This window comes from Cydia amplana, chromosome 18 (assembly GCF_948474715.1).
Source record: "Cydia amplana chromosome 18, ilCydAmpl1.1, whole genome shotgun sequence".
In the NCBI taxonomy this organism is placed as follows: Eukaryota; Metazoa; Arthropoda; class Insecta; order Lepidoptera; family Tortricidae; genus Cydia; species Cydia amplana.
Genome location: NC_086086.1, coordinates 2,689,243 through 2,701,646, shown reverse-complemented (window position 1 = coordinate 2,701,646; position 12,404 = coordinate 2,689,243). Strand labels below are relative to the sequence as shown.

Genomic DNA, 12,404 nt, shown 5'->3' with positions numbered 1-12,404 from the left:
AGTCCCGATTCTGACGAGAATGGTACCGGTCAATTCTTGACAGCTGTCACTTAAAAAAGCAGGTGTTCAATAAAATTCATGTAAAACAATGCACAGTTTATTGCCATGTCTAATTACATACACAATTATAATTAATACATCAATGTGACATTTTCATATGTAAAAAAATCTATTCATTATCTACATATAATTTACAACGCATCTGCCTAACAGCAATTTTCAAGCTTCACAAAAATTAAAATTGTGTATATGAATCAATCGACAAAAGTTTCCTGACGAATCTTAGAACTGAAACATCAGTAACTATTAGAATGGAGTTAAAACTGCTAGTTGCTCACTTCAGAGGGCGCCACTTCTCATGTTCTCCAAGCCGTCGTCTTTATTACCTAGGCAATAGAGTTCACATAAAAGGGTCGAGCGAGTGGTAGACTCAAGGGGCTTTTTAGTGCTCAAAGTAGGTAGTTAGGTAACCGTACACGGCGATAAATGACAATTAGTAATCCTTCTTCCAGTCAAATTTGAACCTAAAGCGTAGAAAATAGAGTTGATCGTTTTATGTGTGAATATATAACAAAGGAAAACAAATGTGCGACAATATAAATTTTTTGAATTTCATCTAACTTAATAAGTAGCTAATATAAGTATAATAAATAATATAAGTAAAGCCGCACGGCTTTACCTGTGGTGTGGTTAAGAGGTACTGGAAGTGGCGGCCTTATGCAGTGAGTTCTACCTTTTTAACACCATTTTATTTAGAAAGTTCAAATAGTAATATAAAAAATAGATACGTATAAGATAAATAAAACGTAACTACAGTTACAATTATGCATAGTCACTTGAAAACTAAACGGACACGTACACTTAATATTATTAGGCATTTGCTCTCGGGCATGAATTCAAAATTCAGGGCACACACAAAAATGCAGGTAACAGTTAAGTCGCTTATATACAAAAACGACAGGAGAAACTATAGTTAATAATTAAGAGGTTAATAAAATTGTTCAAAATGTCCCAAATAGTTAAGCGAAATTAACTAAGAGATGCGACGGTCTAAGGATTTTTCCCCTTAAATTGCTGGTACTATTTTGAAAAGTCCCAGTATAAAAGATTTGACCCAGTCCCGGTACCGAAGTTTGTTTTGCCGTTCACTCGTTCGTTCTACCGATTTTAATACGCAGGATCTGACTTACACTGACAGGATTTTCAATTGACAGTAGGTACCGGTACCTACTGCTATTCAGATAATGTGAATTTTACAGTAGGTATTAATAGGAATAATATGAGCATTAGAAATATTTTTTACTGACCAGATCGCATCACGTAGGACATATGCCATTGATTTGACTAGCGGTTAAAGTTCCCATAGGCTTTGTCATATTTAGAGTAAGAATCATTACCGGTATTCATTTAATATCAAATATATCTCGATTTGAATTTGTGCTGTAGTAGTAGTTACCTATAATGTTGTATAGTTAGATTAAAAGAGAGGTTATATTGTATGAAAAGAATACCGGTAATCGGTCCCAGATTTCAACTAATATTTTCTTTGCTAAATGCACTTATTACTATTACACATTACATTTGATCTTAATACTATTGTATGTATGAAACAATCGGAGACAATACAGTATAGCTTACATCTAGTATGTAACTATGTATATCTCACACTTGCAAAAACTTTAATCTTTAATTATTATTTACGTCTTCCTAGAAATTGGTAACAAAAGGGCAGTTTTTAAATGGCTGCGAAATAATTACGGGCAGGGTAAGTCGTAAAATGAGGGACTGCCGTTTTTATAACAACTTAGTCTAAAAGTAGCTGAGTTGTTCTTATTATTGTTCTGGTTTTCAGGTATAGTATTAGGTATAACACAGGTGAGTATAGTTAATGCAAGTGGGGTTAGTCGTACAAAAGTAATTGGCAGTAATCGCGATTACCTATGGCAACGTGAATTTGATTGCTTAAGATATTTTTGGTCCAAAATTTAAAGTATCTAATCACTTCGCACATTACGTTTATCTGAATTATTTAAAGATATAAATACACCATTTTAATACTGATGTTACAGAATATATAATTATGTATTAGTAGTTTAATAACTAAGCGAAGACTATGTTAAAACTAGTAATTTCTTACGTAATATGGCAGTATAGTCGTATTGGAAATTTCATTTCATTTTATTTAATTGCTATAAATAAATGAAATGAAATGGCCTTATGTGGGTTCCCTGCGAGATTCGTCCGAAGCTTAGGCACGCATAGCGCTAACGCGTAACCTTATTCGATGGGTTTTTACATTCCAAACACAAAAACACTTCACTGGTTCACATAACGAGTCCACTAGCGCTTATTCGCTGAATGTTCATTTCGATTTCACGATTATAAAGTTGCATTGTCCTTAGTGTCACTATTTCACTTATTATTTGATTACACAACACACTACTCTGATTTAGTTGGAGACTTTAAAGTGCTCAAAGTTTTTGTTCGTGTTACACGAAGATTTTGGCAATAATTGTGCCGTGAACTTATTAAAGAGTTTACTGACTCAGAAACCGCACCCAAGTGGCTTATTACGGTCTCGTTTCTATTACTTATCGTGTCCTGAGTTATCCACTGTAAGTGATAAAAACAAGACTGCATCTCAGACTGGCTCTCATTGCATATGTACGGTTCCTTTAGCATGGCGGTATGTCAGCACAGATGATAGTCGACATCGGTTTCATAGCAAGGTCGCAGTCGGCGTCATTTCGCCGCTGGCCCGTCAGGTTGTCCACGCAGTAAACTCGTCTGTTCTTCGTTGGCTCCTTTCCCTATAAGAAATAAAAGGTATTAACTAACCTGGCCTAAGCAATTAGCGCTACCCTTCAATTTATTTTCTAATTTTCCCACTTGGCACCTTGGATAAATTCGTGTTAGCCAAAACACGTTTTTTATGGCTGCTGTCGATGCCATGGACTAGACTTGACCAACAATCCCCATTTGGAGACTCCTAGTTTAATAGGCTATTGAAGTTCGGTGGCTGTCATCATCGTGCATGCGTAGGAAATCGACTCTATACTGAGTTAGCAGTTAGTATTACCCGTATTGCCAAATCCTTACCGGTATTCTACAGGAGGTGTTGCACCGCTGCCACGAGTCGACGCGCCAGTGCGTGCGCACGGTGCACGGCGATCGCATGCATATTTGCACGAGCGCCTCCCTGCTGAACTGCTCTTGTTGGTCACAATGTGACGGATCCACCTTGTCTGTTAACAATAATAATTTAATTTTATGAAAATCATAATGAGTTAAATGAGTCCAGTCCATAGCTTTTAATTTCCCAAATTGAGTAAAGTGGAATGATTCAAAAATGACAAATAAGCTTGTACTCGTATGTACGGTAACCATTCGCCGAGTCGGTACCGATATTGCGCACGGTATACCGGTTGCATTATGTGTAATGAAGATATGACAGTAAGTGGAGCTAGATTGTCCATGACCGGTAGATACAGCCCACTATGTACCGGTAAAACGCTTTGGGTCAAATGAAACATCGGACAGTTATTTTCGGAAGTGCAATAGGTTAGAAACCCAGTACATATAGGTACTCACGGCCATTGTCAGTGACGCACTCGTGCTGGCGGTACATGCGGCCGCGACCGCACGTAGCGCTGCACGGCGACCAATCGCTGAGCCGGTACCGGTATCTCTTGCTGACGGTATACTGGTAGTTCACTCCGGGGTTGCGATGGTTGCCGCGGTAAATTCGTTGCTGTAACAAATCGCAAGGTAAAACTAGTGGAAACAATTCCACTTTCATAACTTTGATACTTGGTACGTTACCGGGAAATTACCCGTCTTGCGAGAATTCCCGGTACTTACCTACTTTCATAACTGAACATCACTAGTAGTACTCAACACATTTAATGATTTACGATATACCTACCTACGCTTTAGGTTAAACATATATTCATTAAGTATTTGTGTCCCAATACTGTTTTAAACATGTGTTTTACATTTATATGGATTTTATAGTTATGTATATTTATAGTTATTTCTGTTTCTTTATATTTTTATTTAATTGTGTTCCTACAACTTTTACATCATCATCAAGCTTTCTCACCCGTGACTACTGACTAGGTACGAATTTGACGAGTTGTGATTAAGGTACTTACATAAACTTTAATATCCTCTAGAATCGGTCCCACTATCTGCACTTTCTCCCAGTCGCGGTCTCTTTCGTAGATCGCCTGGGAGCCAGCCACAAAGTACTCGGTCAGAGTAGCATTACTGAAAGAAATACAATAAAAACATTCAATATTCAGTAAAAAAAGTTTATCTTGTCAGTAAAAAAAGGCGCAAAATTCAAATTTTCTATGGGACGATATCCCTTCGCGCCTACATTTTTCAAATTTGCCGCCTTTTTCTACTGGCAAGATCTGCTTGACCAAGTATATTAACATTATTAACTCTTAGTCTGACTCAGAAAATCGAACAAAACCTAGCCGTGTTTGAACGAAAAGTACTGAAGAATTGTAAGGACTTATAGAGACCGATGGCACCTACCGCTAACGGAAGATTCACAAACAGGGCGCCACAGGAAGTAAAAAGTATCTATAGAAATCCTACTCAAGTTTCATTTTCATTCCAAACTATCGTTGACGAGCATATAATTTTCTTGCAAAATTTGGTCATCTACAAGAGAAATGTGAAACTACATAAAAGCTCATACACGAAAACTTATAAAAAACCCCGTTGAACACCGTAAACTAGCATAGGTACCATGAAAGCAAGGCGTCCGTAGCGAATCGATGGAAATCGATTGCCATAAATTGTTTTTAGGGTTCCGTACCCAAAGGGTAAAAACGGGACCCTATTACTAAGACTCCGCTGTCCGTCCGTCCGTCCGTCCGTCCGTCTGTCACCAGGCTGTATCTCACGAACCGTGATAGCTAGACAGTTGAAATTCTCACAGATGATGTATTTCTGTTGCCGCTATAACAACAAATACTAAAAACAGAAAAAAATAAAGATTTAAGTGGGGCCACAGAATAAGTAATAGTATTATCATAGTGGGGCTCCCATACAACAAACGTGATTTTTGACCGAAGTTAAGCAACGTCGGGCGGGGTCAGTACTTGGATGGGTGACCGTTTTTTGCTTGTTTTGCTCTATTTTTTGTTGATGGTGCGGAACCCTCCGTGCGCGACTCCGACTCGCACTTGGCCGGTTTTTTTTGTTGGAGGTGGAGGTAATGGTCATTGGATACTGCCAGCTCGGTTTTGTCAAGTGATTGATTTTCTTACCGAGCTCCGCCTCCGTTCAGAAGAAGTTTTCTCGTTCGTGCACTTCCAATAGAAATGTAATTTCCCGGGCTCACTTTCTCTTGGATCTTCACGTTTCTTGAACCGGCTGGTATCACGGCAACCTGAAAAAAAAACCTATTATATGAACAATGCATGTTTATGCCTAATACATATTTCGTCTTTTGCCAGTCACAAGAAAATATAGAATTTGGGACCGAGCAGTTACAATCTTTTCTACTTGCGAGTAAAAGTAGGTTAAGTAGGTACTGATGCTCTTTATTCGACTTAGTGCCAAAACTGCAACTTAGTTTTTATTTAACTAGTAATTCACCGCGCAATACGGTGCCAATCTCTGACTTAAATGGTTGTGCTGTATATTATTGTTTGTAGAGGTATATTACACGACTGCCCAAAAAAAGGAGTGTATGTGCTCGCAACATATCTACAAGTGAATACATTACTTCATAAATACTATGAGGGCAGCGCGAGTCATCATAGTTATTGAATTCTGACTCTAGTGACAAAAGATCAAGGCTCGGAAAAACGCCCGTCATTTTGAAAACATCACCCTGTTCCGTACAACCATAGAGAAAAAAATACATAGAGTGCTCACTCCATACATCAGTTTTAGTACCAAAAAGACTATTAGTATCTAGCATCGAGTAGCGGAACTATCAGTACTGCTACTTGACAATAGATGTAGCAGTACTGATAGTTCCGCTACTCGATGCTAGATGTAGACACTGAAATTAATAGTCTGAACTGATGTATGGAGTGAGCACTCTTATGGTACAACACAGACTTCTTTATACCAATGTCAACGATTAAATTATTTATAATACGATTTTTTTTTTTATGATTATCTAATAGATATTTTTAAATTCAATGTTACTGCTGTATAATTGCTAATGTATGCTGTGTATTGTATTGTATAATTATTATTTAAGATGAGTTATTTTTTTTGACATGTATTTTTATTGCTATTTAATTCTAATTCTAGTTATTTTATTGTACATTAATGTTAATATTCGAACACAATCTTGTATTGTTATATGAATAATAAATAATAATAATAATAATAATAAATGACCGTAGTTCTGTAGAAAGCGACCAACTTTTTATTTTTGTCAAAGTGACATACACTCTAACTCAGTGGATTTAGTCGCTTTCTGCATTGATAAAAAAATTGAGTTGGTCGTTTTCTGCATAACCACGGTCAAATATGCCCCAATGACCGTAAACGAACACTGTCGACTCGTAAATGGATCCTTTTGTTTTCAAAATGACGAGCGTTTTTCCGAGCCTTGCAAATGATCCTATAGGTGAAACGCCTTACCTCAGTAAAGCCGGACTGTTTAGTGGTGCCCTTGCTGTAGATGCCCTGAACAGTCTTGCAGGCCGAGCCGTCCCCTCCGCAGATGCCGCACGCGTCCTCCTCTAGATCCGAGCCTACGTTCCAATCGCACCCCACCTTGTAGCACACGCCTGAAACAAGAGACTTATCGTTAGTATCCGGGCAGTAGGTATCTCGTAATCGTAGGTAAATATGTACACGGTACTTACCAGGGGGCCGATTTTTGAATTTCGACCACTCGATTTCGTGTATTTCATTCAATAATATCTCCACTACTAGGCATTTAAATTCTACTATTAGAATTGAAATCGAGTGGTCAATACCACTAGATTGCAAATTTCTGTCGCTCGTATTTCAAAAATCAGCATTTCGCCGTTTTCCTCCGATTTTCGAGTGACGAAATCGAGCGATAGAAATTCAAAAATCGGTCCCCAGATATGCACATGTCGCGCGAATTTCTGCCGGCGATGGTCTGCCAGCGAAGCGTCCCGTCGGCCACGTAGCCCGGCAGTATCTCGATCGTAATGCTATTGGGTAAGATATACACGGTACTTACCAGATATGCACATGTCGCGCGAATTTCTGCCGGCGATGGTCTGCCTACATGGCGTCCCGTCGGCCACGTAGCCCGGCAGTATCTCGATCGTAATGCTATTGGGTAAGATATACACGGTACTTACCAGATATGCACATGTCTCGTGAATTTCTGTCGGCGATGGTCGGCCAGTTAGGTGTCCCGTCGCGTCAGCCCCGTATCCGAGCTACTGCTTGTAATCGTAATTGTAGGTATCTACACGGTATTTACCAGATATGCACATGTCGCGCAAATTTCTGCCGGCAATGGTTGCCTACATGGCGTCCCGTCGGCCACGTAGCCCGGCAGTATCTCGATCGTAATGCTATTGGGTAAGATATACACGGTACTTACCAGATATGCACATGTCGCGCGAATTTCTGCCGGCGATTGTCTGCCAGCAAGGCGTCCCATCGGCCACGTATCCCGGCAGTATTTCGTAATCGTTGCTGTTGCGCGGCACGCACTGCAGCTCGCATGGTTTGTCTGCAAAACGAGATGGCTGGTTAAATAATGCCTGTTACAATGGGAAAGGCCGGCAACAATTAAACGTAGGCGCTTTTGGCAAGGGCCTATCCAGGGCCCTGGCCTGTGTCTAAGAGAAAAGTACTGAAAAGATTTGTTCCGCCAAGTTTTTTGCCGGTCCCATATTGGGATACCCCCTTACAATTCAGGGGGGATTTAAATCTTCTCGAGGCAGAGGTGTAGGGTTAGAGCCGGTGTAGCTTTACTTGGCGTTCATAAGCGTATTGTAATACGAGTATATATGCCTACTTGAATAATAAACTATCACTATCTTAGACATTGTTCTAAAGTCTAAACCATGGACCATTCCTTATGTTAAGGCGAAGTTATGTTATAAAGGCTAATTTAGGGATTTAGCCAACGCTTATTTGCAATGAACTTCAACATTAAAGGCGAAAACACACATATCCCACGTACGCAACGTATGCAATGCATTATGACAATCTGAACCCTGAAAGTTGTATGCTTAGAAGTCTTAGAACCATACTTGTCATGCGTTGCGTGGCGTATGACAAGTATGTTTCTAAGCATACAAATTTCAGGGTTCATGTCATAATGCATTACATACGTTGCGTACGTGGGATAAGTGTGTTTTCACCTTAATAAATGTGTTTGGTAAGTACTAACCTTGGTCATAAAACGACACCCAATCAGCAATGACGGTGTCGTTGTTCTTGTCCGTCTTGTTGTTGTACTTCGCGCACTGGACGTCTCTGAACAACGGTTCGTTTATGGGGCACTTTTCTCTGTTGCACGTGCGGTATCTGCAATACACAAGTTTTATTAAATTGGGTATAGATAGGTACATTCGCCATCAGATATATCGGAGCGGTCAAGGTGCTCACAACCTCTATTGTCAAGGCCTTAGAGTGCTTGTTCAGATATTGTGAACACCTTGGCCGCTCCGATATATCTGATGGCGACTGTACTTATACTTGATTTTTTCTGAGGTAATTTTTTCTGCTTGAACCTTTTAATCTGTTAAACAATAATTTTTAAGAAAAAAAAACCGACTTCTATGCGGCCCGGTGAAAGATTATTGTAGATGGTGCGCTATGTAGAAAAGGAGGTAAAACCACCCACTTTTCTAGTAGCATTTCGTTTCTGTAAGGCTCGCAGTTCTAACCTAACCTAACCCACTTTTGTTCGGTTCTGTGAGGATAGCAGTTCAAACCTAACCTAACCCACTTAACGGCGCATGCGGTGCGGTGTACGGGGGTTTGAGCGGGAGGGGTTTGGCCTCATCATACTTTATACCTACATTTTATGGTAGGTAATCATAGTAGTTTGTTTAGTTTAGGTATCATAGTGGTTTTCCGGGTCAAGGTCTGTGTCCGAGTCCGGGTCCGAGTCCGGGTCTAGTCCAGGTCCGAGTCCGAGTCCAGGTCCGGGTCCGGGTCCGAACCGGATCCGGGTACGAGGCCGGATCTGGATCCGAGTCCGGGTCCCAGTCCAAGTCAAAGTCGAAATTCGAAATCACCAAACATGTACTATGCGTCGTTGAAGAGTTCTGTTCTGATCATCATCAGCAGTTCCAGTTCATCAAATGCGACAGTTTTTAATGTTAATGCTTTATTTTATTATGAAAATACAGAAAATTCTATACGTGTGCCTTTAAGATTTGAGGAGTTCCCTCGATTTCTCATGGATCCCATGTTCAGTACTTGAGCTTGACATAAATATGGCTTAAAAACCTAACTTGCTTAACAAACATAACGAAAAGGAAAAATCGCCAAACGCGAGCTATGCGTCGTTAAAGAGTTTCGTTCTGGTCATCATCAGCAGTTACACTTCCTCAAATGTTACTTTTTAAATGTATATGCTTAATTTGTTGATTAAAACACAACAATCACTATATGTATGCCTTTAAGATTTGAGGAGTTCCCTCGATTCCTTATGGATCTCATCATCAGAACTCGAGCTTGACAGAAATGTGGCTTGAAAACTAAACTTGCTTAACAAACATAACGAAGAGGACAAATCGCCAAACGTGAACTATGGGTCGTTGAAGAGTTCTGTTCTGATCATCATCAGCAGTTCCATTTCATCAAATGCGACAGTTTTTAATAAAAATGCTTGATTTTCTGATGAAAATACAAAAATCTCTATACGCACGCCTTTAAGATTTGAGGAGTTCCCTCGATTCCTCATGGATCCCATCATCAGAACTCGAGCTTGACAAAAATGTGGCTTAAAAACTTAACTTGCTTTACAAACATAACGAAGAGGACAAATCGCCAAACGTGAACTATGCGTCGTTGAAGAGTTCTGTTCTGATCATCATCAGCAGTTCCACTTCATCAAATGTCACGTTTCTGAATGTATATGCTTGATTTGTTGATAAAAACACAAAAATCACTATATGTATGCCTTTAAGATTTGAGGAGTTCCCTCGATTCCTCATGGATCCCATCATCAGAACTGGGTTTTGACCAAAACGGGGCCAATCTGTATGCATATACATACAATCAAAAAAAGAATTTTCAAAATCGGTCCAGTAATGACGGAGATATGGAGTAACAAACATAAAAAAAAAATAAAAAAAATAAAAAAAAACATACAACCGAATTGATAACCTCCTTCTTTGAGATTTGGAAGTCGGTTAAAAAGGCATTGTTCCTTTTGTGCAACAAAATTTCTGATCGAGTAGTAGGATTTTACAAGTAAAATTGCATATAAATACCTTCCTATGGTGAAGTCTTTGTGTTCGCTTTATGACGCCTCTGTGCAGTAGGTATGTGGCATGATTTAATATTTTCTCTAGGTGATACGTACCGGCTTCTATCTCCGACGCAATATTTGCCGTTGTTGGACGGCATAGGGCTGTCGCACTCTCTGGTCTTGACTCGACGCCTCCGTCGCAAGTTATAAAACATTCGCTCCACTCCGACACTCGTCTCAGCCGCCGTTTCGGGCGTCCGGCGGCCGAGAGACCGTGAGAACGGGGAACACTTCAAGTACCTTCAGATCAATACGCTCTACGTACCGGCTTCTATCTCCGACGCAATATTTCCCGTTGTTGGACGGCATAGGGCTGTCGCACTCCCTGGTCTTGATCTCGACGCCTCCGCCGCAAGTCCGGGAGCACTCGCTCCACTCCGACCACTCGCCCCAGCCGCCGTCTCGGGCCTCCGGCGGTCTCTCACGAGGCACGCACTTCTGGTTCTGACACCACTGTAAACAAAAAGCAGAAGCGTTTGTTGGCATCCCTAGTTCAAATACCTAGTTGTTTAAGTTAAATAGCGGTTCACAACTTCGGGAACAAATCTAATTATTTTGTTAAATATTTTGAATTGTGTTTTTTAAGTAAGTAGTCACACTACTATAAGGAATAAGGAATTCGTAAAGAATTCGTTTAGGAGGTGCACGCGAATATTGCTTGCCCTTAGAGTTGGTCAAAGACGCCTAGTCTTAGTAAGATGGCATATAGTCGAGAAATTGGGACGGGTTCCACCGCGGCGGGGTGGCCATGGGGTCAAGGCGTTAGCCCGGATTGCTAAAGACGGCGTTCGAATCCGGCCTTCAACATTGGACGACTTAATTCTGCCGCCCATCATACTTTTATTTAAAAATACCAGAGGGTCTTTGCTTAGTTAATGACGTTAGTAAACGTGAAAAATTAATAAAGGCTCTTAGGTAATGAGGTTTTTGAGAGCTTCTAAGATCATTACCATATCGACTCCGCAAGTGGTGCCCGAGGCGGCAGGCCGCAGCATGGACTTGCAGGTCCCGTTGACGAGACACCAGAGATGCTGGCACAGCTCCTCAGGATCTGTCCCGGTGCACACGGTCGCGTCCGTCCCGAACTGGAGCACGCATTGCTTCGTCGCGTCGTACATTACTCCTGCAAACGGTACCAGTGTTCAGCAAGTAATGTCACAATGAGTAACAGGAGCCACATTGGGAAGTAGATACGAATAATCAAGGACACCACGCATAAGCGCCGTTTTTTATGTAAATAGATATAAAAGAATAAATGGACTAAATTTTTAAAATATCAATAGGTTATGCACTTACCTGCGGGGAGTTCTGGATATTTGTACTTGTCAATTTCAGTAGACGGTTCATCGCCCAAGCACTCTCCAAATCCATTGCTGCAACAAAAATAGTAGGTATAAATATTAATTGCCACAGCTAGAATGATAACTATTAATTAAAGATCATTATGAATACAAAGGTGACTGCTATTTATAGCTTTAAGGCACCGTAAGTTTTTTTTATCGAGCAAAAGTTATTTAATCAGGTTTTGAATCGATGGATTATTCATATTTTTAGCAACCTTATATGGTCTGAAAAATCGCTACGATTTTTCAATAACTGTTGGCTGAACCTACAGCACCTTTATTGTAATAAAATAGTAAAGCAGATTGTGTAATCTAAAATCTCAACGCCTATCATAAATTCTGAAAGCGATTTGTTAACAAAATTGATTAGGTACGTGTTTAAACTTCGGCTCCGATTTATAATCCTACCATTCATGAGTATTGACATTTTAATGACAAATAACTCAAATATTTTGTGGGCCGATCGTAAATATTGGTTGAGGACTGGGCGGTCAGAGTCAATAAATTAATAATTTAATTAACTGGCCTTGTCTAATATTTGGCGGTTTAGCAAACAGGGTAAATTGCCAATAATCCTTATTTACATACATTACTTAAGTCTC

The 12,404-nt window shown here is 40.1% G+C and overlaps 1 protein-coding gene across 1 annotated transcript in view; it reads right to left on the bottom strand.

Moving 5' to 3' along the window:
* Nucleotides 1-2,651: 2,651 nt before the first annotated feature.
* Nucleotides 2,652-12,404, bottom strand: part of LOC134656247 (A disintegrin and metalloproteinase with thrombospondin motifs 7) — a 123,820-nt gene continuing 114,067 nt past the window's right edge. The window contains exons 10-20 of the mRNA XM_063511753.1: nt 11,756-11,832; nt 11,410-11,582; nt 10,725-10,912; nt 8,366-8,502; nt 7,568-7,699; nt 6,622-6,770; nt 5,286-5,407; nt 4,155-4,269; nt 3,592-3,751; nt 3,100-3,245; nt 2,652-2,810 (exon numbers count right to left, since the gene is read on the bottom strand). Of these exons, the coding sequence (XP_063367823.1) occupies nt 2,676-2,810; nt 3,100-3,245; nt 3,592-3,751; nt 4,155-4,269; nt 5,286-5,407; nt 6,622-6,770; nt 7,568-7,699; nt 8,366-8,502; nt 10,725-10,912; nt 11,410-11,582; nt 11,756-11,832 (1,534 nt within the window). The 3' untranslated portion in view covers nt 2,652-2,675. The remainder of the gene's footprint in view (nt 2,811-3,099; nt 3,246-3,591; nt 3,752-4,154; nt 4,270-5,285; nt 5,408-6,621; nt 6,771-7,567; nt 7,700-8,365; nt 8,503-10,724; nt 10,913-11,409; nt 11,583-11,755; nt 11,833-12,404) is intronic.